Here is a 25,122-nt window from a genome sequence, read left to right on the forward strand (position 1 = left end):
TTGGTAACATAAGCATTTAATGTGGGAAGTATTTCATGTTACATGTGTAAAGCCTCAACATTAGACACAAACAAATACAGGTGGCTCATAACAAGCCACACCGCATTTATTTTGTGTGAAATTACACAAACTCAAAAATAACGCAGTGAGTTATGGGATACCACATCACTCTGAAGCGGAGAGCATAGCTGACTCGGTCAAAGTGGCTATCGGGGGATCTAATTAGCCATCCATTATTTTCACACCCTCAGCACAACGTGTGCATATGGCGAATGGGGCACGTGAACACGGAATTGGAGGGGCAATTTGGGATTCAGCACTAGTCTGCCTTTTTAAATCAGACGTGACAGGTTTCTTAAAGCTGCATCCTTTAGTGAGGCTCACGCTAGCCTAAGTCTATTTCAAACCAAAATAAAAAATACATTTTACAGCGATAATAGGGGAAAAATGAAGCTCCCTGAAAAAGGAGATAGTGAAAATAATACATAATCTAAAACATACAAAAACTTAAATAGCAGATTACCTAACGTACGTAGGTAACATACGGTAGTGTATACATGGTTTTTGTTTGGAAAAAAAAGTTACATCAAGGTTGAAGAAGTGAAGGAATATACTGACATAGAAAATACACACCAGTAGAGGGTTGATATGGCAGATCTTTTGGCAGTTGTAGTAGCAGACAGCTTGTAGGAAAAGTGGTTTATTACATGATGATTTACGGGTTTGGCAAGAAACAAAATGCAGGAAAAAAAACTGTAAATTCTTGTTTTCTAGAGCAGGTATGACCGTTTAATCCTCATCTGTCCTCTTCCTCATCCAGACTTCTGTTCAGGTTTGAAGATGGCAGTTGGTAGGAGACGGTTATGAGTTTGTGGTTCTGAGGGGAAACCAGCCAGACAACCCAGTTCCAGAGAGACGCAGTGTGCTTCTTTTGACAAGGGTCCATAGGGCTCCTGTCAAAAGCTATGCACTATATAGGGGACAGGGTGCTATTTCAGACGCAGTCGTATAGAGACCTCTTCACCTCCTCCAGTTAGATCCTCTGGATCTCAAACAGTCTGACGTCGGTGTCGTACCAGATTGGAGGATCCACGTTACTACGGTAACAAAAGCCCAGGGGAAAGGAGTTAATAAAGATCAGATTCAATTTGAGAGAATCACTCACAATCACATGTGAGTCATGGAATAAGTGACTCGGCAAGTAGATGTGACAAACACACTGACTGACCACCAGCTGGTACACTTTATTCCTAGACCTGGGAGCTGGTAAAGATAGCTGGATCAAAAATAGTTAGCCAGATGACCAAAATTGCTTGAAATCATCTTGAGAAATATAATAATGTTTAACTGACTTGACAACAACCAATATACAAATGTTGATTTCTTTATCAACCAGAAAATCAAGTTGTGGCTATTATTCAAAGTTAGCTGGCCAATTTAATAATCCTGCTTTCGGGATTCGGCAATTCGGTAATACCCTGCACTGCTCTTTTGTAATTACTCCAAAGTAGATCTTAACTTAATCATATTCATTCTGTACATGGATTGGGTCTTATACTACAAGTATTTACTGTCATCACCATCAAATATTTTAATCTTTCCCTCTTCATTTGACCCATGTTGCTTACCGTAGGTAAATGACACCCCACGTGTATGTGCGTAACCACATGGCAGTGCCCGCGTTAGCCTGGTACTTCCTGATGAGGATGGGGTGTGGCACAGGCAGCAGGCCCACCAGGGTACCATGCTGCAGGAACTTCAGGATCTCTGACTCATCTGTCAGGCCCCTGGAAGAGAAAAGCATATACTTTAGTTTTACTGGGTCAGTGCACATTAATCAACAATACTGTCAAAGTGCCAGTTTTAGCCAAATTGCTCATTTTTAACTGTAGTCCCTGGGCAGGTTAGATTAAAAGGATTGGTATATCTCATCCATGCTAATCCAGTTCTGGGGAATGATATTGATCACTCTGTGTTCTGATCAGTTATGGGTTCCACAATCAAAATCAAATGATCCTACAAATGCTCTGTCATACTCTCTTGAATTGAAAAGTAACCCCCTCCCCCCCGCCCATTTTACATTGTTGGAAAGATTATAGGATCCTTCTCCCTTACTTGTCTATGCAGATCTTCTCCACCTGAGGAACCAGGACTTGTAGCAGCCTCATGATCGTCTGGAGAGGAAGCTTACTCTTCCAGGAGAGGACCTGACGGAGAACAGTACAGAGAAAGGAGAGCAGGTCACCATCTATCGGGAGGGAGAGAAGGAAAGATCTTACCAATGATGTACATAACACCCCAGCTGTGAATGTACTCTATGTTTAGGGTTAGATGGAAAGGGGAGGGAGTTCTCTTACCCAGTCTGGAGTAGGGTCCCAGTATGTAGCTGATGCTGACACTCTGGACAAACAACCCCTGGCTGGGTCTGACACTGGTGGAAAAGCCTCCTGACAGGAATAAGAATAACCATTGTGGTCGTCACTAGGCTCAACAGCATTTTCTTTACAAAATCATGTCACTGAGAAGTTGCATTCTGTATATATTTTGTCCTGATACATGTTCGTAATTCACTAAATCATTCCCCCATGGATTGATTTCCAGTGAGCTGGGTTCATGAGTCTCCCCAATCAGAGCTCTTACCTCATTGTCTCTCCCAGAGTTGGACTCTGTGTTGCTGGCTCCTGCTATACCACTGGTGTTGGTGTCAGAGGACTGTGGAGAGTGTTTGTGCTGGTCACCAGCCGTTTGAGGCTGCAGGCTGTGTGTATGCTGGTCAGCGGTCATCTGTGGAGAGTGTGTGTTGCGCTGGAGACAGACCATGGTGCCATCCTCAGAGACCTGAGCCTTCTTTGTCAGCTTGTCAATAGCTACAGTGACAGCAGACTCTTAGAGAATTGTTCAATGGTTTCTAACAATGGAACAAAACTGATGTGAAATAAGGGATTGCTATGATATTTGGTGAAAATGACTAAACCAAATCAACTGCTGTTTTTGTTTTATAAAAAGGGCTGAGAGAATTCCAATATCTGTGATGAACTGAGTTGTAGAGTGATAGGTTATAAGTTAGTGAAGCTTAGTGGACAACCGGCAAAGCCAAGTTAATAAAAAACATTAGCATACCATAGGGAAATGTGCTTTGCAAAATACATGCATGCATGGAGAGCTCCAAAGAGGAGAGGGGGTACCTGGTATTGCCACGAGGCTGGCTTTGAGGGTCCCTGGCTCAGCTGGGACGGCCGGTCGGGACCCATCCATGGAGATGCTCTCCTGGGAGTTGGTACGGGAGATACGAGCCAATGTCGTCTTCTTCATCTCTAGGGCCTTGTTATGTGGATGGAGAAGAAAATGATCAATAAAAGCTTCAATGATTCAACTGCAACTGTGTCAAGTGAGTGCTGGCCCCTTTTTCATTTTAAGATCCACTGTTTGCTGTAACATGGACAAAGTTGTATGGTATAGACCTTGTGGATAGTGACCGGGTCAGAGGTCAGATTGGCCAGCTGATGGAAGATGTTGCGCTTGCGGATGAGGGTGTACACCAGGTTACAGTTACCTGGAGGGGGGAGGAACAAACAGCGGGCAGGTTTATAATGTAAAGAAAAGTGCTCTTAAATAGTGTCAGTGTGGCAGTTTATGTTCTGGTCATTTAAAGTCAACCATGTTGAAACAATTCCAATATCCACCAAGAGATGGTGTAGTTCCCATACTGCTCAGTCAGTGCTTGGTAAAATCTTTGGAGGAGTGAGCCAACCTAGCCTCATGACCCCAGGTTTGCTCTACTACTTTGTGACGACTGACAACGTGAGACTATAGAGCCTGGGTCCCAGATCACTTTGTGCTGTCATGCCAACTCCTTGTCACTCATTGCCATGTTTGGCAAGATAGCACAATCAGATATGGGACCCGAGCTAGCTACAGCCAGGCCTTACCATCAAACTGATACTGTATGAGGTTGTTAAAGACCTCGAGCAGGAAGAAGATCAGATGATGGTTCTGGGAGGCAGAGAACAGGAACCAGTTGGTGGAGAAGGCTTCCAGGAGGTGGAGCAGCTTGTTGGCTGCTACCATGGACAGACTCTTCAGGTAGGGAGACACTGTGGAGGATGGTGGAGTACTGGTGTCAAGAAACTGTAATACCCAGATGCTGCCAACAGGTGGTGACCATTTCACTGACAGTCAGACACTCACCCACAGATTTAAATAGAATAGGAGCGCTCACCATTCACTATGATGGTAAGCAGGCAGTCAAAGAGAGGCTTCAGGTGCTGGTGTCCACCTGTGATGATTTTGTGGAAAATCTAGACAATCACAAATGAACTAACATAAGGCAACTGTGCACAGTTACCTTAATAGTGTACTATGAATAGTCTCCACACACTTGAATCAGTGGTAGTTTCAGTTTATGTGCCAGGCTTTTCGGTCAACAAAGACTTTCATCAGACCATGTAAAATATATAATTCCCTCACCCCACTCCCATCCAGGGAAGCACTGAGAAATCTCCCATCCAGACAGACAGTAGCACTACTCACCATGATGAGCAGATCAGCATGTGTTCCAGTGAACACAGGGATGTCCATGGGGACCCGTACCGAGTAGGTTTTATTCAGACGCACACCAAAGTTCCTCTCTCCACTCAGCAGCAGCAGGATAAAGACACCAATGTGTATCAGGCCCACACAAGCTGCACACACACACACACACACAGTGCATGTCACACAAACACACACTATAAACTAAGACAGAGTGCATGCACACCTAGTACCCAACAATCCCAAAACATACAGACTGCATTCGGAACATGCACACAAATCACATTTTATTGGCCACATACACATATTTAGCAGATGTTATTCCGGGTGTAGCGAAATGCTTGTAACTGCAAAGTTGCTTAGGAGCAAGAAGCAGAGCTGCCATATCTCTCAGTGCCACCTACTCAGACAGTTCTATGTGACTCACACTGGTCAGCTCGTGCATCATTCAGGTAGAACAGGATAGGCACCAGGACATCCAGAACATCACTGCTCTTTAACACGAAGAACAGAAACTTCTGAAACACAAAAAATAAAAATGTTTTTTTATTTGGATCCCTTTTAGCCCACAAAGGGGCTAAGAGATTGAGCTTCAATAGTATATGACTAGTCTCCCCTGTACGGTGTGCAACAGGAACAGCAGTACTGTACTTAAAAATGTCACAGACCCAGAGGTTAGACACAAACACTTTAGACAAGACTTGTCAAAGTTAAAACTAAACTATTATCAGAATCGTTAAGACCGTTAAGATCGTTAAGTTTGCAGCTAGTTTACATTTATTTAGAGAAACACTTTAAAAAGGCACCTCATCTCCTCAGTGCATACCCAATGAGAGAGCGAGGAGTATGTAAACATTTAATCAACGTGCGACGCAATGAGGCATGTACCAGGTAGCACAGACCGACAGATGGCACAGTGTTGAGGGAAGAACGGTAGAGAAACAGGATGCAGAAAGTGTTGAGAAGTGAATGGATGTGAGAGGCAGTGTGCAGCACAGAGCTCCAAAGACCGTGGCACCTAACAAACAGATGTGCCACTTTACCCTACTCTCTAGACACCCCTCAGTGTTCTTAATGAACCGAAATTAGATGCAAAATTATTATTATTCAATGAACTGTAAATATATGACTAAGGACCACTAATGTTGGGAACAGCTGTGAAGAGTGAGGCTAGATGGGGGAACACCTGTGAAGAGTGAGGCTAGATGGGGGAACAGCTGTGTAGAGTGAGGCTAGATGGGGGAACAGCTGTGTAGAGTGAGGCTAGAAGAGGGAACAGCTGTGAAGAGTGAGGCTAGAAGAGGGAACAGCTGTGAAAAGTGAGGCTAGAAGAGGGAACAGCTGTGAAGAGTGAGGCTAGAAGAGGGAACAGCTGTGAAGAGTGAGGCTAGAAGAGGGAACAGCTGTGAAGAGTGAGGCTAGAAGAGGGAACAGCTGTGAAGAGTGAGGCTAGAAGGAGAAACAGCTGTGTAGAGTGAGGCTAGAAGGGAAAACAGCTGTGTAGAGTGAGGCTAGAAGAGGGAACAGCTGTGAAGAGTGAGGCTAGAAGGGGAAACAGCTGTGTAGAGTGAGGCTAGATGGGGGAACAGCTGTGAAGAGTGAGGCTAGAAGGAGAAACAGCTGTGTAGAGTGAGGCTAGAAGGGAAAACAGCTGTGTAGAGTGAGGCTAGAAGAGGGAACAGCTGTGAAGAGTGAGGCTAGAACAGAAACTAAGAACCATATGACCTAGGATGGTCTTAGGGCAGAATAACTCTGTGTGCTCCGAAACCTTGTTGAAGTCCCAAACAGATCTGGGACCAGGCTAGAAGTGATGGGGTGAGACTACTAGTCCATCTAGGACAGTATTAAGGCTACTACAGCACTGTTGTATCCTTCAATATAGGAATGAGGGGATGCCGGTGATAGGGCTCCAGTCCAAACCTTGTTGAAGTCACAGAGCTTCCAGAAGAGCACCAGGAGTTCCTGGTGGAACTGGATCTTCTTGGTAGAGTTGGGCAGGTAGTTTTGGATCAGAGGGTTGGTCATCAGTCTGGCCAGGCCCTTCAGGATGAAGCTGAAGTCCTGGGGAAAGACAGGAAGGAAAAACAACAATCTATCAATTTACGGTGACTTGAAGGGTTAAAAAAAGGACCTCTGATTGACCCATTGAGTCATATGGCTCTGGTTTGACCTTGAACAGTGTACATTAGTCTCCTACCTCCTCCCTATGGATCCTGGACAGGTAGTTAACAAACAGGTTGTCTGGTCCCACAAGCTGAGAACACAAGGAAGAGAAATGTTATCAGATGATACAACAACTAACAATTCCACGTGGCCAGAAGCAAGCTGGAGCTACCACCATGTTGCTTATTCCTATCCAGTTCTCCACAAGTAGCTGAGATGTAAAGCAGGGGTGTCAAACTCATACCATAGAGGGCCTAGTCGCTGCTGGTTTTATTTTGTTCCTTTCAATTATGACCTAGAAAACTAGATGAGGGGAGTTCCTTACTAATTAGTGACTTTAATTCATCAATCGTGTACAAGGGAGGAGTGAAAACCGCCCTCCGTGGAAGGAGTTTGATTTCTGTTGGGGAAGCTATTCAGGTTCTCTTACCTCCTTGTCTTCCATCGCAGAGGCGGAGAGGGAGTGTAAGTGGTCCAGGTTGTGTTGAGCTGTGTCTGCAGCTGCCCCGGCCTCGTGCTCCAGAGTCACTATGAGGATCTGGACAGCATGCTCCACCAGCACCTCTCGGTAGTCAGAGAACATCAAGTAGTTGTAGGGGATTCCGTACCCCACTGGGTCATAGGCGCACACCACGTTTAGGAGAGATGTGAAGAGAGGCAGGGCATGTCTGGGAGGGAGAGGAAGAAGTTAGGATGAGTGTAACACACACACACGCTTCAAACCAAATCAGTCATAAAGTGTGTGTGTGTTACCTGTTGTCTGTAGAGCTGAAGAAGGTAACCCAGCGGTTGAGGATGTTGTTCTCAGCAGAGGGGGGCAGGTACATGGCGTCAGAGAAACAGGTCAGAAGCAGCTTCAGCAGCTCCGTCCTGACCAGGACAGTGGAGAGAAAGATGGACACATCTTGTAAATCCCAAATCAACCCCTTGCCCCTACCCTCTAGGCCAGAGGTAGGCACCTAGATTTAACCACGGGGCTGATTTAGTTTATCCCAGCAAACGGTCAGGTTTCAGAAAATAATTATAATAATTTGTACATCGCAAATTTACCACAAGTAAGCACAAAAAGAGATTGAAATGATAGTTCAAATACATACTGTACCTTGCTTACATTGAGACATGATCATGTGAATTTATATTTGTTGGAATACTTGGGAACAGAATTTCTGAATACATTTGTATTATTATTCTTATTATTCCTGGTCATTTTACATTATGTTTGACCACCAACTGAAACCCAACTGCTCTAATCAATTGTGTAGATCTGAGAGGGTTGGATGTGTGTAAGCATTGTAGTGGGAGTTCCATCTTGCCCCCCGATAAGCCAAGTGGAATTGTCGCCGTACAAATGATATCTATCCAATCCTCTCATATCTACACAAGTAGATCTAGGAATTCAGAGATGCCCTCTCTCCATCCTCCCTGGTGCTGTGATCTCACCTGTTGAGGTCGTGGATGTAGTCGAGAGGGGGTGACTGAGCGAACCCCACCCCTGCCTCCCAGATGTACTCACAACTGTCTATTGACTGCATGTCCTCCTCTGCGTCCTTGGAAACAAGAGAACACTGATGTGACCTTCAAACCTAATCAAGCAGGGTTTTTTTCAGGGTTTTTTTCTTCATGAAATCCTACAAAATTTGAATAAATGTTGTTACAATAATGTAGAACAATGATTGTTTCGTTTACTATAAAACATGGTTTACTGCACAATGTGTAAAGTCAATAATTAATGAATGTCAAATGGGATATCGGTTATTGCCACCCTACAGTGCAGAGATCACAAAGGACATGGTGGACCGTGATTTACTCATATCAACAGAGGGACGGGGGTGCTGCGACTGTGAGATAAATCATGAACTGAATGCATCGGGGCTTGTCGGTAATGAATGGGTGACTGGCAAGATGGCCTGATCGACAGGGGGATACATAGTCATGTGCAAAAGGCAGAGTGACTGTGGCTGGGAATCAGCACAGTCACCCTACCCCTTATAGTCCCCCCCCTTATGGCGCCCTACCCCTTATATCAGGGATGGGCAACTGGCAGACCTTTTGTTTGTGTGGGGGGGGGGGGACGGACGGACTCAGTCGGGGACTCAAGTTACTGTTGAGCATTATAATACAAAAGGAGCTATTTCAAAATATGGTTGTGCATCAGCAGTTTCTCTCTTGTTATGTCAGTCACTGACTGTCACTCAATTAGCCAATGTCAGTTTGAAAACTGGTAAGTTACTCTAGCGGCCAGCTATCTAAAAAATATTTTAAATGGACCTTTATTTAACTAGGCAATAAGAACACATTCTTATTTTCAATGACCGCCTAGGAACAGTGGGTTAACTGCCTTGTTCAGGGTCAGAACGACAGATTTGTACCTTGTCAGCTCGGGGATTCAATCTTGCAACCTTTCGGTTACTGGTCCAACGCGCTAACCACTAGGCTACCTGTCGATTACTTGTAGTAATCATGGTTGAATAACCGTCCGTCCGCCACAACTGATATTTTTTATCCACTCTCATTCAGATATCATAGTAAAAACTGCAAATATTTCTCTCCACCCAATGGCAAAATGTGTAGAATTTCAGCAAACTTGCTTTAAAACTGGACATTTTCTCAATGCCCAACAACAAAATGTAGAATTGCAGGAAATAAACTCTAAAATTCTCTCCACTGCCAAGAGGGGGGCCGCTGAAATGTTTTGCTTGCAAGGTGGGGGGGTTTGGGGCCCAACAAAATGTTGCTTATGCCCCCCCCAAAAGGACAGGGCTGGCTCTGACTACATGTGTGGGTACAGATCTGGGTACGCAGACCTGCGCTCATGTTGAGTTCCAATTTTTGATGGCTCCCATCCCCATCAAAGTTGCCCATCCCTGCTTTATATAGATTACTATTCCTGACCAGGGCCTATAGGGCTTTGGTCAAAAGTAGTGCACTATATAGGGAATGGGGTGTCATTTGGGACACAACCTTTGTTTACACTTCTGTCCACCTTGTGATTTTACAAGTGGCCTGAGCTGAGCATTCATCTGACTTTGCCCACCTATTGTCCAACACCTCTGCAGAGAGAGATTTTAACTGCCTAGAAGGAGTGTCAGCAGCAGCCCCATTTTTAATCTTCATAGATTACTATAGTAAGTTCAGTTGTGTAGGAACTCTGTCATGATATTATTCACTCTAATCAATAGTTAGACTCCAACCTTGGTAGTGATAGACGTTGCGTGTGTGTGTCTGTGCATGTTCCTCAGGCAAGCAAATTAGCCTTTCCAAATAGTTAGCAGTCATTCAGCCTTAACTGCCTGTGTGTGACTGCCTGGATCCTTGAATCGATAGGGATACACAGAATACAGAGCCCCTGGCTATTCTCCATCTCCACTCTGCTCCACACAACTCTGCTGTCCATTTTTTTCCTCACACCATCAAGTGCTCGACTGAGTGTGACATTTCCGTGTGCATGCACGTGTGTATGTTGAGTAGCTGTGAGTGAGTGGTCAGCTGGAGGATAGGGAGGGTGACCATTTTATTTTCACGGCCCTGTCAAACACCATTGGGCCCTGTGTGGCCGGAAACAACAGCATAGAGGTGTTTGCACAGTGGAAAAGGAGTGTCCACCACCCTCCTCCTCCTCAGCCCAGTTGACAAACATGGCCCAGGGTCACACCTCACCTCACACTCAGGACTTGAGTCACTCATTAACCCTGGAGCCTAGTCTGCACAGGGGAGCTAACGGAGCTAACAGGTGCATTACACACAGCATGGAAGCACAACAGGGGTCTAATGGGACATTCTGTTCACTTAGGAACCAATCTTAATTTGAGATTAATGCAAACGTCTGCATAATCTCGTTTTTGTGAGCAGATCTTGAGTTACAATTTTCCCCCGCAAAATTAAATACAAACTTTAAATTAAACAGTTGGACGGACCCTATAGCCTTCTTAGACTCAACAACTCTGAAGCGATTATCAGCAGACAAAAAAATAAATCACTAAAAACAGATCACCCAAGAAGAAATATTAATGCAGAGAAAAGCACAAGGAATGGATGGCATTCCCATAAAATTCGATTCAACATTTTAGGACAAAGTAGCGCCTCTATTTACACAAATGACAGCACACGTCACACAATTCAGTACTTCCTAGTTCCATGTATCAAACCATTATTTCAGTTATATTAAAACCAGGAAAATCTGGAGAGTCTCTTACTGATTATAGACCCAAGTTTAAGTTTATTAAATTGTGCCAAATAATAACAAATCTTATAAGCAATAGAATGGCAAAAGTCTTACCAGATGTGATACATATCAAACGGTATTTATTCAAATTTGACACTGACAAACAAATACAATAAAATGTTCCAGTGAAATACAATACTCAAAAAACAAGCTATAGGTTTATCAATAATGACTGTTGATATGGAAAAGACTCTTATAAAAAAAACTATAATATACACAAATAATACTGTACATTATCTGATTCAATTTCTTTAGAAAGGGTCAGGGTCACAAGACAGATGTCCCCTCTCCCCCTCCTGTTTGCACTGGCAATTGAACCAGACCCAAACATAACAGGTATCAGTAATGGTAAACATGAATATAAACTAAACTTATTCGCAGATAACCTCCTGTGATACCTGACCAATATACTACAATCAAGATATAAAATTAACGTGGGGAAAAAATATGGCAATAGGAAAATAAAAAGAATCATTCAAGATCTGCAGCAATCCTTTAAATACTTAGGATGCTTACTAAGTGACAACAAACAATCAATATATAAAGATAACTTTATTCCATTACTCAACAATATGAAAGCAGATTGAATAGGTTTATTTAATTCAGAGTGGCATGGCCAATTACCTAACCGAAGACATTCTTTAAAAAAAATATACTCAGTCATAACAGACTTTATATGGCCAATTAAAAATGTATTGAATAAAAAAGGAACGTTTTATATCTTTCTAAGTCTGAGGGTGGTTTTAACCTTCCAGACGTGGGATTGTATGAACTAGCTACCCAAGGCTTTTTCTTAATAAATATAGTTAAATGCACTAGAAGAACAAATGGGTACAATTGAAGATGCGAATGCTCATCAAATCAAATCAAATCAAATCGAATGCTCATCCCCAGAATAACTTCATAGTTTATAACAATACGGAAGAAAATGAAATGTATTCAACAAGAACCAATATCACTCCCTAAAAACACAACATTATGGAACAATCCTTGGATAGCTTATCAGAATTCACTGATAAATTGGTCTACATGGAAAACTAAAGGCATAGAAACTGTAAATTACTTGGTAATAGGATTATTTATTTTTTTCAATGACAGCTTTAAAAAGCCATTTTGGATTGACCAATGTAGACAAAATTCAATGGAAAGGGCAAATGCTTTATTAGCAATTTTGGGGGGCTACGGAGAGAAACAAAATGGTGCAGTTTGAGGCCATGTGGCGGAGAGTAATGCGGGCATGTGCTAGTGGGTCTGGGAAGGTGTGATGTAGTTGATGATATTATGTTTTCGTTTGTATGCATGGGTTTTGTATTGTTTATAAAATATCAAATAAAAAATAAACTGGTCAAGTAGTTTCTGGTTTTTCCAGAAACACTAATTATCATGGTGTTTCATATTTATTATAATATTTATTTTTTTCTCACCAATTTCGTGATATCCAATTGGTAGTTACAGTCTCATCGCTGCAACTCCCATACGGACTCGGGAGAGGCGAAGGTCGAGAGCCATGCGTCCTCCGAAAGCAGTGTGGCTCTTGACCAAGCCACACTGCTTCTTGACACAATGCCCACTTAACCCAGAAGCCAGCTCCACCAACGTGTCGGAGGAAACACTGTACACCTGGTGAACGTGTCAGCATGCACTGTGCCTGGCCTGTCACAGGAGTCGCTAGTGCAAGGACATTCCTGTCGGCAAAACCCTCCCCTAACCCGGATGACGCTGGCCCAAATTGTGCCCCGCCCCACGGCTGCGACACTCGAACCCAGAATCTCTAGTGGCACAGCGATGCAGTGCCTTAGACCATTGCGCCACTCAGGAGGCCCCCTCTCATAGCGTTTCTGTATGAGGTTACTCACCGGGCCGGCTCTCTTGTGGCTCTGAACGGTGAAGTCTGGACAGAAGAGCAGGTCAGATACAGCCAGGAGGAGAGACTCAGCCAGGGGCCTCGCTCCATCATCATTACCTTCATCCTGCTAGGAGACAGACATCATCATCATCGTGCTCATCCTAGGACACAATCCTCCTCCTCGCCTTCATCCTGCTAGGAGACAGACAATCATCCTGCTAGGACAAAATAATAATAATTATCCTGCTGAGAGACAGACATCATCATCATCATGCTCAACCTCCTCCTCATAACCTTTATCTTGCTAGGAAACAGACAAAGAGTTCGGCCACAGGAAAGAACAAGTATTTTAGATACTAATAGTGCATGTATACAGTACCAGTCAAAAGTTTGGACACACCTACTCATTCCAGGGTTTTTCTTAATTTTTTACTATTTTCTACATTGTAGAATAATAGTGAAGACATCAAAACTATGAAATAACACATGGAATTATGTAGTAACAAAAAAGTGTTAAACAAATCAAAATATATTTCATTTGAGATTCTTCAAAGTAGCCACCCTTTGCCTTGATGACAGCTTTGCACACTCTTGGCATTCTCTCAACAAGCTTCATGAGTTGTAGCGATGAGACAAGACAGTAACTACTAACAATTGGATACCACGAAATTGTGGAGAAAAAGTTAATTTGTGGAATTAATGCTTTTGAGCCAATCAGTTGTGTTGTGACAAGGTAGGGGTGGACGACAGAAGATAGCCCTTTTTGGTAAAAGACCAAGTCCATATTATAGCAAGAACAGCTGAAATAAGCAAAGAGAAACGACATTCCATCATTACTTTAAGACATGAGGTCAGTCAATTCGAAACATTTCAAGAACTTTGAAAGTTTCTTCAAGTGCAGTCACAAAAACCATCAAGTGCTATGATGAAACTGGCTCTCGTGAGAAACGCCACAGGAAAGGATGACCCAAACTTACCTCTGCTGCAGAGGATAAGTTCATTATCCCAAATAAATGCTTCACAGAGTTCAAGTAAGACACATCTCAACATCAACTGTTCAGAGGAGACTACGTAAATCAGGCCTTCATGGTCGAACTGCTGCAAAGAAACCACGACTAAAGGTCACCAATACTAAGAAGAGACTTGCTTGGGCCAAGAAACATGAGAAATGGACAACAGACCGGTGAAAATCTGTCCTTTGGTCAGATGATTCCAAATTTGAGATTTTGGGTTCCAACCGTCATGGCTTTGTGAGATGCAGAGTAGGTGGAATGCAAGGTACACTTAACCAGCATGGCTACTACAGCATTCTGCAGCGATACCCCATCCCATCTGGTTTGTGCTTAGTGGGAATATCATTTGTTTTTCAACAGGACAATGACTCAACACACCTCCAGACTGTGTAAAGGCTATTTGACCAAGAAGGAGAGTGATGGAGTGCTGCATCAGATGACCTGGCCTCCACAATCACCAGACCTCAACCCAATTGAGATGGTTTGAGATGAGTTGAACCGCAGAGTGAAGGAAAAGCAATCAACAAGTGCTTAGCACATGTGGGAATTCCTTCAAGACTGTTGGAAAAGCATTCCAGGTGAAGCTGGTTGAGAGAATGCCAAGAGTTTGCAAAGCTGTCATCAAGGCAAAGAGGGTTACTTTGAAAAATCTCAAATATAAAAATATAATTTTGATTTGTTTAACACTTTTGGTTACTGCATGATTCCATGTGTTATTTCTAAGTTTGACTTTCTTTACTATTATTTGACCATGTAGAAAATAGTAAAAACAAAAGAAAACCCTTTGAATGCGTAGGTGTCCAATCTTTTGACTGGTACTGTATCTTACATTGTAGTATAAAATGGGTTAAGGATTATCAATAACGAGCATGACAAAAACATATCAAACTCAATTGTGTTTCGAGACCATAGTACTACCCTTTCCAAATACTTAGCACGTCTTCAGGCCACTTTCACCTTAACTGCCTGACTGTGTGTGACTGCCTGGGTCCTTGAAGCTATCGGGAAAAACATAGTACCCCAACCAGTTCAGTCTGTAGTAATGAATGCCTCACCGATTGCTACAACCGTTCCGCATTCACACCGACTCCCATAATAGTTTGGCATTCACCCATCCAGCCTCTCATTTTAATTAAAGGCTATCCAATACCTACCCAATTCAACCACTGGCCAGGAGGGAGGGATGGGGGAGGGCGACACAATAGGAACAGTGTTCAGGCAGGCTGAGATGCTCTACAGGCCAGGTTACAGGAGACCCAGCTGGTCCAACAATTAGCAGACATGGAGGGAGAAGGAAAGCCCCACCTCAAAAGAGTTCTCTCTGCCTTGGATAGTGACCTGACTCAACACCAGGTCCGTGTTCATAAGGCGAAAAACCCTGGAAGAAGATGGACTGTAACGGGGAGGTTCTACTAGGGCTATAGCGGTCACGACATTCCATCAGCTGGTGAGAGTCAAGCAAATAACTGTCGGTCTCACGGTAATGGACATACATTTAGCATCTCCTGGCTTCCACACGTAGCCTATAAGCCACTGATGCAGATCTTTGGAACATCTACTTAAAAAATATATATATTATAAATCCATGTAATATAGCCTACACCTTCACAATAAATCCATTATTTATTTTAAACAGGTTTAAAGGAGCATGATATGAATAAAATAGTATATTTCAGAATAACAGAATAGCATACTCTGATTTGACTTTATGTTATGTCCTGATCTGGCTATGCCAAATGGCTGTGGGCTACACTAGTTCCTTTAGCAGACAAGATTTGCTTAGAAATCTGTGGCATTATTTTATAGTATGAAGAAAACAATTGAACAAACGATGAGGGTGCAACATGTGGCTATTATGTGTTGAGCAGTTAACAAAGAAATATGTATTCCTATATGCTTAATTTAGAGTTATTAATGTAACTTTAGTTCTACAAACATTGGGTTATATGTTTTGATTTTGAATACATTGTAAGGCTGTATGATGCGACGAATGATGATTTTAAAAAAGTTTATTGAAAAAGGCATGAGCTCTGCTTTGTTTTTTGCACAGGCTGTACACACTACATCAGTTACTCATTTACAATTTGACAAGCACTAGATAATGCCTAGAATTTCAAGGAGGCATCCCCTTTGTTTGGCTGTAATGCACCCTAAAATAAATCCATGCCTTTTGTGGCCAGTGGCCTTTGTGCCCTTCTCCCTGAGTGTTGAGCGAGCCGAATACCTTCTCACTCACATGGCTATCCATCATGGGAATGGGTCTTTCTCACAGGCTACAAGTGAAGAGAGCCACATCGGGGACGCAACTGCGTGCGACCTTATCCAATTCTGAGGTGCATATTGAAGATATTGGAAGATCTGTCCACATTTACTTGTCGTCAGCCAACAAGATGAGTAGCCTTAACGAACAGCAAAAACACCAACTATCCTCCATAGTACGAAAGTCGACCTATTGTATTCTCTGAAATAAATAAATATTCCAAACATAGACTGGGACAATTGTGGGATGCAAAAGACCCCAAATTAATACAAGCACTAGCAACAACAAAAACGTTTTTACGCAATGTGGCTGACGCAACAGATCAGAACGTTTAGTTTAAAACGTTGATAAACTATTAGGCCATTTCTTCACATTATAAGCGTAGTAGGCTATAAGCGCAAATGTTCCATTAGTGGAAAACACCATTATCAAAAGTGACCGCGGGGCCTCCCGGGTGGCGCGGGGCCTCCCGGGTGCCATCAGAGACCCTGGATTCGCGCCCAGGCTCTGTCGTAACCGGCCGCGACCGGGAGGTCCGTGGGGCGACGCACAATTGGCCTAGCGTCGTCCGGGTTAGGGAGGGATTGGTCGGTAGGGATCTCCTTGTCTCATCGCGCACCAGCGACTCCTGTGGCGGGCCGGGCGCAGTGCGCGCTAGCCAAGGTTGCCAGGTGCACGGTGTAGCCTCCGACACATTGGTGCGGCTGGCTTCCGGGTTGGATGCGCGCTGTGTTAAGAAGCAGTACGGCTGGTTTGGTTGTGTATCGGAGGACGCATGACATTCAGCCTTCGTCTCTCCCGAGCCCGTACGGGAGTTGTAGCGATGAGACAAGATAGTAGCTACTACAACAATTGGATACCACAAAATTGGGGAGAAAAAAGGGGTAAAAAAATAAAATAAAATACAAATAAAAAAGTGACCGCAAATGCAATTATACATGTAATATTTTTATTAAAAAAGGTGCATTTTTATGGTGAAAATTATCTTCCCCAAACTTGAAACTCATGCGCTGATAATGTATGCAGGTTAGGCTCTACACCCCTTGCAAAGCAGATTAATTATTTGGCCACTTTAGTTGTGAATCAAACCTTTTAAAAAAATATAGCAGTCCCTCCAGGATTCCGCGATCGCATAATTCAATGCAAAATCAACCAATCAGCGCATATTATGCAAGACCTCACATTTTTTACCAATTCCAGCACTTTTAGAGCATAAAAGGGTCCAATCAAAGCGGGTTAGTAATTTTGACCAATTACTGCACTGTTACCGTGGAAAATGGCCCAATCAAACCACAAGTCAACAACGTTTTTTCCCCCCTGGCCTGTCAGCTTATTCACATGCGTAGATGATGGGTGATTGTTGATGGCTGACAGGCAGTACAATGAACAGAAATCAATCTAATTTGCCAACAAAATAACAGCTAACGACCGTGCAAAACAATTAACAGTCACTTGGAATCCGCAAAGCATTTGAGAATGTCAGAACAGTTCCCACAGCAGAGGTAGATCACATTGACTGAAGTGGTAGCAGGGAAGACTGTGGCAAGCCCTGAAAGCATCAAGGTGAGTGGCGTTTTACTCAACTTTGACTCTGCTAACCTTCGATTTAATAGGGTGCTCAACACTCTGCTCTTCCCAGTCTGTCTATGGAGAGCGCTGCTCAAAGCACCGAGTGCAATTTGTCAGCATTGCCGTGTTAAACTCTAAAACTCTAAAATACGGATCACAAAAGCACAACTCTATTTTTACATATTCTGTTCTTTATCTCCCTTACGACCCTTTTCAGAAAAAAAATCACAATATCAAGAATTTTGAAGACAACTTATTAGAAAGGAAAATCAATCCTCAAATTGAAAGTGATTGATCAGCTTTTAATCTATTAGTTTTTTTTTAAGAGATGGAGAGAGAGAGAGTAGGAATGGGAGGTGCATCACGTGTTGATAGCAAGCCCCAAGCCTGATGGAGAGGTGTGTGAGAGTGAATGTGAGTGAATTATGACAGAGCTGTTTGTTCAGGAAAATAAACAGAATTGAGCACTTTAGATGTTTCTAATTGTTTTTGTATTTCGTATTCTGCTTAAAATCGTCCTAAAACTGAGCACATATGACTTTGCTTTATATGAAATTAACGTGTAAAAAAACAAACATTGTATAGGCTAGGCTACATGCGACTATGATTCGAAAAAGTCACAAAAAAGTCATTATTTCTTATGCTGGGCATGATTCACAAGTGATAATATATAATTCATACTTGATAGGCCAATATTGTCACCCATCAGACTATTCTTGATTTAATCTTATCTTTACATATACTAAATAATATATGTGTGACATTTGTTTTGATTTACAATGGACCATTATCATGCACCTGTATCGAAACAGGGGCAGCGGGAAAAATACATGTAATCTATGCACTTAAATAGCGAATGGAGAATGCTTTTCCCCATGGTTTATTTTCATGCCAGCCAGGTAGGCTATAATCCTGTTGTAAATATAACCAATGTGCTAAATATTAGGGAAGTTGAGAAATAAATATAGTAGGCCTAGCCTATAGAAAGCTGATGGGATCCTGTTCTTTTTAATAGAGGCCATCACTCTGTTTTCTCCTGCAATTGCATAGCATATAGAAATGTTGCGCAACATGAGCTCATGGGCTCTCATGAAGTGATTGATTAGAGTTTCGTACATTTGCATTGATGGCAGAGTGATTATAGGGACAATAGAGTGCTGAGTATCAGCAAGTTAGCAAGCTGCATCAGAGTTTGGAGAAGTCTAATTACTATGACTAAACGGTCATGTGGAATTTGACAGCCTTAATGACCGCCGGTGTGACGGTAATATGGTCATCGCAACAGCCCTAGGTACTACCTGATCTTGTCTAATAAGAAATGCACATTTTTATTTTGCGTTACACAAAGTTGTTAAACATTTGGCGAAAGGCTCGGCACACGCATACTCAGGCTAACTGGCTGTTGTTCAGGAGAAATAAGTGCACTCAGGCTATCTAGAAAACCAAAGTTACAGTAGATACCTCAATTTCTTGATGCACCCATCCCGTTAGCGAGATCATTTTCGTCAACATCCGCTGAATTGTGGAGCGCCAAATTCAAAATTTCATGAAATTACATTTTCATGAAATCACAAGTGCAATATAGCAAAACACAGCTTAGCTTGTTGTTAATCCACCTGGCATGTCAGATTTCAAAAAAGCTTTTCGGCGAAAGCTATGCAAGCATTTATGTGAGGATAGCTCTCAGTAGACAAAACATTACAAACAGCTAGCAGCAAAGTATATTGGTCACAAAAGTCAGAAAAGCAATAAAATGAATTGCTTACCTTTGATGATCTTCAGATGTTTGCACTCACGAGACTCCCAGTTACACAATAAATGTTCCTTTTGTTCCATAAAGACTCTTTTTAAATCCAAAAACCTCCATTTGGTTGGCGTGTTATGTTCAGAAATCCACAGGCTCGAGCGGTCACGACGGGGCAGACGAAAATTATAAATAGTATCCATAAAGTTCGTAGAACCATGTCAAGCATTTTTTTTTATAATCAATCCTCAGGTTGTTTTTACAATAAATAATCGAGAATATTTCAACTGGGCCGTAGCTTTTTCAATAGGAGTGAGAGAAAATGTCAGCTCTAAGCTGCTCACGCATGCAAAACTCTGCTGGCACCCAGCCATCCAATGACGCGATGTGATCTTTCTCGCTCATTTTTCAGAATAAAATCCTGAAACTATGTCTAAAGACTCTTCACACCATGTGGAAGCTATAGGAAAAGGAATCTGGTTGATATCCCTTTAAATGGAGGGAAGGCATGCAATGGAACAGAGAGGTTTCAGGAAAAACAGCACTTCCTGGTTGGATTTTCCTCAAGTTTTCACCTGCAATACCAGTGCTGTTATACTCACAGACAATATTTTGACAGTTTTGGAAACTTGAGTGTTTTCTATCCTAATCTGACAATTATATGCATATTCTAGATTCTGGGCCTTAAAAATAGGCAGTTTCATTTGGGTACGTTTTTTATCTAAACATCAAAATACTGCCCTCTACACTCAAGAGGTTAAGGAGTTCTCTCTCTGTGGGTCGAACCCAAAGAAGTTCTGGAAAACAATGAAAGACCTGGAGAATAAACCCTCCTCCTCACAGCTGCCCATGTCCCTTAATGCTGATGATGTGGTTGTTACTGACAAGGAGCGTATGGCTGAGCCACTTCATTAATTTGACTCAGCCATGCCTCCTTGCCGGTCCAACACTTCCTCATCTCCCAGCCCTTCTAATGCAACTAGCCCCGATGCTCCTTCCTTTTTCTCCCTTGCCCCGCCACACAGCTTCTTCCTGCAAGTGGTCACTGAGTCTGAGGTGCTAAAGACAAGTGGAGAGCGAGACTGGCATCCTTGGCAGCATGTGATAGAGAATGCATCCCTCTTAATTCCCAAATAATAAAGGAACACAGAAGTGAGTCTCACCTAATTAAAATGACCCTGACCACTGATAAACTGATATGCAAATTGCATATATAATGAAATCACAACTTCAAAGGGTTACATGTCCAATGGGCTAGGATAGCACAGAACACTTCTGGGACACAGCATTTTTTTATCTATATTGGATGGTGCCGTTGATGAGTAGTACAGTATTCTCACCCGAGCTCCAGGCACGGTAGACCAGAAGAACCCTCTCCAGTCTGCATCCTCAAAGATGTATGGTAGGATACGTGTGAGCAGACGGGTGCAGTTCAGGACTATCTGTCTCTCCTTCTCTGAGGGACAACCAGATTCAGCCGCCTGGACTAGCTTCTCCACCGCCTGGAATGAACACATGAACATGTACAGTTAGTCAAATACAACACACCCGCTCACACACTGCTTCATTTCTTGCTTATGCAAGCGTTTCCATTTGAGGGCTTATACAGTAGACCCTTGAGGCTCAACACAGGCATACAATTCCATTTACAATGGTGTTTGCTGCAACAAACACTAGCATTCCTTTAACACCACCTGTATCCAAGGTACCCAATAGAATCTGCTTAAATACAGAAAAGGATGAAACACACCATTTAAAAACAACTAGAGACATATTGGAAGCAAACCCAGGTGGAACACCTGCCCGATACTGCAGTACAGCAGCACTTAACACACTCAGAACACACCTGTTACTACATTACAGAACCACTTAACACACTCAGCATACGCCTGTTACTACATTACAGCACTACTTAACACACTCAGAATACACCTGTTACTAGGGCCGGGAGAATGCAAGTATTGCAATACTCATTAGTATCGTGGCAAGGAAACAAAACACGAGGCGGATTGAACTTATTTAGGAAAACGGCCCTAATGTTGGAAACAAACATCATTATCATTGTCATCCTGAGTCCCATTTATTTATCTTCCAAGCTATAGTACACAATATTTTACATACAGCAGGTTTTTAAATGACCAAAGAGTGGTCTGGTTCGTGTTCTGATTTTTGCCATAGAATTTTTTTGCGATACTAATATCATCCCAGCCCTACCTGTTACTGTACACCGTCTTGCATTCCTATTACACCAATTGTATCCAAGGTAGAAAAAATAAAGGTTAAGCACACATACACACACAGAGGATGTACTGTATCCTACCCTACATTACCTTGTAGCAGAGGGTTGCTAGATTGGAGGGAGATTCCTCCCTGACAGCTCGTATCTCCGCTGCCGGCACCAGAGCGAACACATCCTGGATGGTCGTGGCAGTATCCGCCCAGAACTGGTCCCAGAAAGCATCGTCTGTAGTCTCCACAGGCTGGGGAAGATGAGGCAACAAACAGGGATTAGATATATTCCCCATCCCAAAACCCTATCTGATGATAGCCAAAATATTAGTCAAATAAATCCACAGCAAATAAAAAAATTAAATGAGTGCAACTTTTTCTTTAGTCTGTTCTGTAGACATTTCCCTTGAAAATAAGGGAGAGCCGCACACTCTAGGAGCTCAGATGCAAAAAACGTAATTACCAACGTTTCGACAGCCAAGCTGTCTTCATCAGGGTATAATCACAAACACTGCGGGATGACTCGTTTTTATAGTGTCAAAAGGCACACAGGTGTCTGTGATCATGGCCAAGTGTGGCCTAATATCATTGGTTAATTCTCAAATATTCAAATGGCATACAAACAGCATACAAAAAACAAATAGAAAGCATACGATCATCGATTCATTTTAGACTACTTAAGCTTATAAACAATTACAACGGCAAAGTCACAATAAACACAAGAATGGCTTCAGATCAAAGTCTACGTTGAGACAGAAGGGAGCAAGGGTCTTTAAATTAAAGATCCAGGCAGCCTCTCGTTTTAACAATAAATTATCAAGGTCACCCCCTCTCCTAGGGAGGATGACATGTTCGATGCCAATATAACGCAGAGATGAAATTGAGTAGTTTGCTTCCAAAAAGTGGGCCGCAACTGGGCAAGTCGAGTTTTTGCACCTAGTGGTGCTACGATGCTCTGAGATACGTACATTGAATTCTGTAGACATTTCCCTCCATGTGAGCATGGTAAAGAGAGCCTCCTCAGTCTGCACACTGCAGTCTATGCTCCCATGTGGTGGTAATGGTGACAGTGTTGCGACCACAAATTCAGGTCTTCGTATCCTTTATATTCCCCATGATGGCCAGTAGCTAGCAATGCACTGTGGCAGTCTGACGCTCTGACCAGAACAGTGAGTCAGAGGAAACGATCTCCATTCTGCACACCATCGCACAGATAGAACCAGACGTCACTCCACTCTCAGACACACAGAGCCAGGCCCCATCTAAACCCAGTCCCAGACGTCACTCCACTCTACATCATGTGAGTGTGCTCTTATTGATGAGCACAGACGGTTGGGATGCTGCCATTTCCCTTCTCTATTAACTCATACATTAATTCAGAGACCTGCCTTTTGACACTATAAAAACGAGTCATCCCGCAGTGTTTGTGATTATACCCTGATGAAGACAGCTTGGCTGTCGAAACGTTGGTAATTACGTTTTTTGCATCTGAGCTCCTAGAGTGTGCGGCTCTCCCTTATTTTCAAGGGAAATGTCTACAGAACAGACTAAAGAAAAAGTTGCACTCATTTAATTTTTTTATTTGCTGTGGATTTATTTGACTAAAATTAGCCTTCAGGAGTAGAGCAGATAAATATAGACATAATAAACTTAGTCATGGACTAAAAATCACTTTTGATGGAGATTCTTCATTGAGCATTGCTTTTTAGTCCAGGAAACCATCATATTTTTTTATTTTACCTTTATTTAACTAGGCAAGTCAGTGAAGAACAAATTCTTATTTTCAATGACAGCCTAGGAACAGTGGGTTAACTGCCTTGTTCAGGGTCAGAACAACAGATTTTTAACTTGTCAGCTCTGGGATTTGATCTTGCAACCTTTTGGCTACTAGTCCAACGCTCTAACCACTAGACTACCTGCCACCCCAATGAAGAACACATATGATGAAATGTACTTTTGTTTTGTTGTACAGACAATGTATTCAGCTACTTTTTTTTGCCTTGATGACAGAGTAAATGTCACCCAAACAGTGCACTTTAGACTAATGCTTATTTAACTAACTTTCATCCCACCTTAAATCAGCCACATTGTCTGAGTGTTATGATTCATTCAACAACCATGTCATCATAAATGTAGCTGGAAATGGTTTCTAGGCTACCTTTATTCTATTTTTATTTTTTTAAATCAAAGGAAGAATAAAGCAGGAGAATGATTGATTCAAATACAGCCCGAATGTACAGTATTCATATTCACATCTCATCATAGCTCTGTGAATAGGATACACCTTAGAACGACTGTTTGCACCTGATATGAGGCTCTTGGTTGTGTTTATTATAACTACAGAAGTATGACTACAATGTTACATTTGATTACAACATAGATACATTGTTGCCGATAGTATGAGTCCACTATTTGATGACACAAATTCGCAGTATTTATAATAGTACCCTACAATTAATCTAATTGTCAGTTTATAGCCAATAACAAAATATAAATATCCTAGTCCTACATTTTAATTAAAAGTTTACATTTAACCAGTAAACTCTGCTTTTGGACTGATGGTAACCATTACTGTATTTCTCTAGCACCCAATCATCCATGGCATGGCCATGTGTGTCAAATACAACTTGTAGGCAGACAACCATCTGGCCCACTTGAATTGCTATTTTTATCTTGAAAAACAGAACTGTTTATAAATATTTAAATGCTGCATTGGCCTATACAAAAGAGTGTTATTATGTTAACAAACCTGTGTTTTGGTTGTTAGTCGTATCACAGCTTTCCTGAAGTTGAGTTTGGAGTCAGCGTTACCCATGTTGTACTAGGCAGCCACCTGTTTGCTTCGCCTGAAGCGCCTGAATACTGATCCGTTCGTCGGTCGCTCGTGCGTCGTCTTCCTCGTGGATAGTCTCCCTCATCCGTCACATCCTCCTCCAGTTGTCCTGAGCCTTCGCGACGCACAGTCTGGAGGAATTGAACTAAGCAGAATCCAGGCATGGCGACTTCCGGGATAAAAATGTACATATTTGTTTTAGTTCACATCTTTAATGTGAATTGACTCCTTGACAATTTACCTAAACACCTGATGAATCAGCTCATCTACAGCCAGCGACCTGTAACAGCATGTACGAATAACAGGCCTACGAATTATAAATTATAAATAATTAATTACATGTGGTTTACCTTTCCTCGATAACAACACTGCACAATGTAGACTAATTATTAGCAATACATTTTGATAGACTGATACTTAAAATGCAAACTTATATTTAATACGATGCAGTCAATAGTTTATGTGGTTGCTGGTTAGCTGTGTTTTATGCTGGTTAGCTGTGTTTTATTCCTTCTCATAATGGCTTTGCTTATTAGTAGTACAACAGGGACTCTCAGTGGCATCCACGGGTACAATTGTAAAATACATGAGGTGCCCATTTATTCAGAGAACTATCAACCCTGCCCTATGGCTGCAGGAAATTATTTTGTGGCGAGGGTGCTGTCCATGGGTGGGGGGTTTGATTTTCCCTATCAAAGAAGATCAGGTACATC

The 25,122-nt window shown here is 42.3% G+C and overlaps 1 protein-coding gene across 4 annotated transcripts; it reads right to left on the reverse strand.

The window, feature by feature from the left end:
• LOC110502805 (protein HID1) lies at positions 1–24,709 on the reverse strand. 4 transcript variants are annotated; one of them, XR_016491092.1, is made up of 20 exons: positions 24,326–24,578; positions 21,678–21,827; positions 20,688–20,849; positions 12,772–12,888; positions 8,134–8,240; positions 7,447–7,563; positions 7,124–7,361; positions 6,728–6,784; positions 6,451–6,591; positions 4,958–5,048; positions 4,531–4,682; positions 4,220–4,298; positions 3,930–4,094; positions 3,462–3,553; positions 3,186–3,321; positions 2,641–2,867; positions 2,358–2,447; positions 2,116–2,248; positions 1,629–1,787; positions 1–1,097 (listed from the first exon to the last, which is right to left on the reverse strand). XR_016491092.1 is itself a non-coding variant. In XM_021581098.3 (20 exons), exons 1-20 carry the CDS (start codon positions 24,389–24,391, stop codon positions 1,034–1,036), a joined length of 2,502 nt encoding a protein of 833 aa, XP_021436773.1. In that variant the 5' UTR covers positions 24,392–24,709; the 3' UTR covers positions 1–1,033. The 4 variants fall into 4 exon arrangements, 2 of the variants coding, with proteins under 2 accessions (XP_021436773.1, XP_021436774.1); XR_016491093.1 differs by having other exon boundaries at positions 12,772–12,885; positions 24,326–24,530; XM_021581098.3 differs by having other exon boundaries at positions 2,116–2,207; positions 24,326–24,709.
• Between the last annotated feature and the right edge of the window lie 413 nt (positions 24,710–25,122).

This window comes from Oncorhynchus mykiss, chromosome 23 (genome assembly GCF_057628025.1).
Source record: "Oncorhynchus mykiss isolate SJ-2025 chromosome 23, ASM5762802v1, whole genome shotgun sequence".
NCBI classification, from domain to species: Eukaryota; Metazoa; Chordata; class Actinopteri; order Salmoniformes; family Salmonidae; genus Oncorhynchus; species Oncorhynchus mykiss.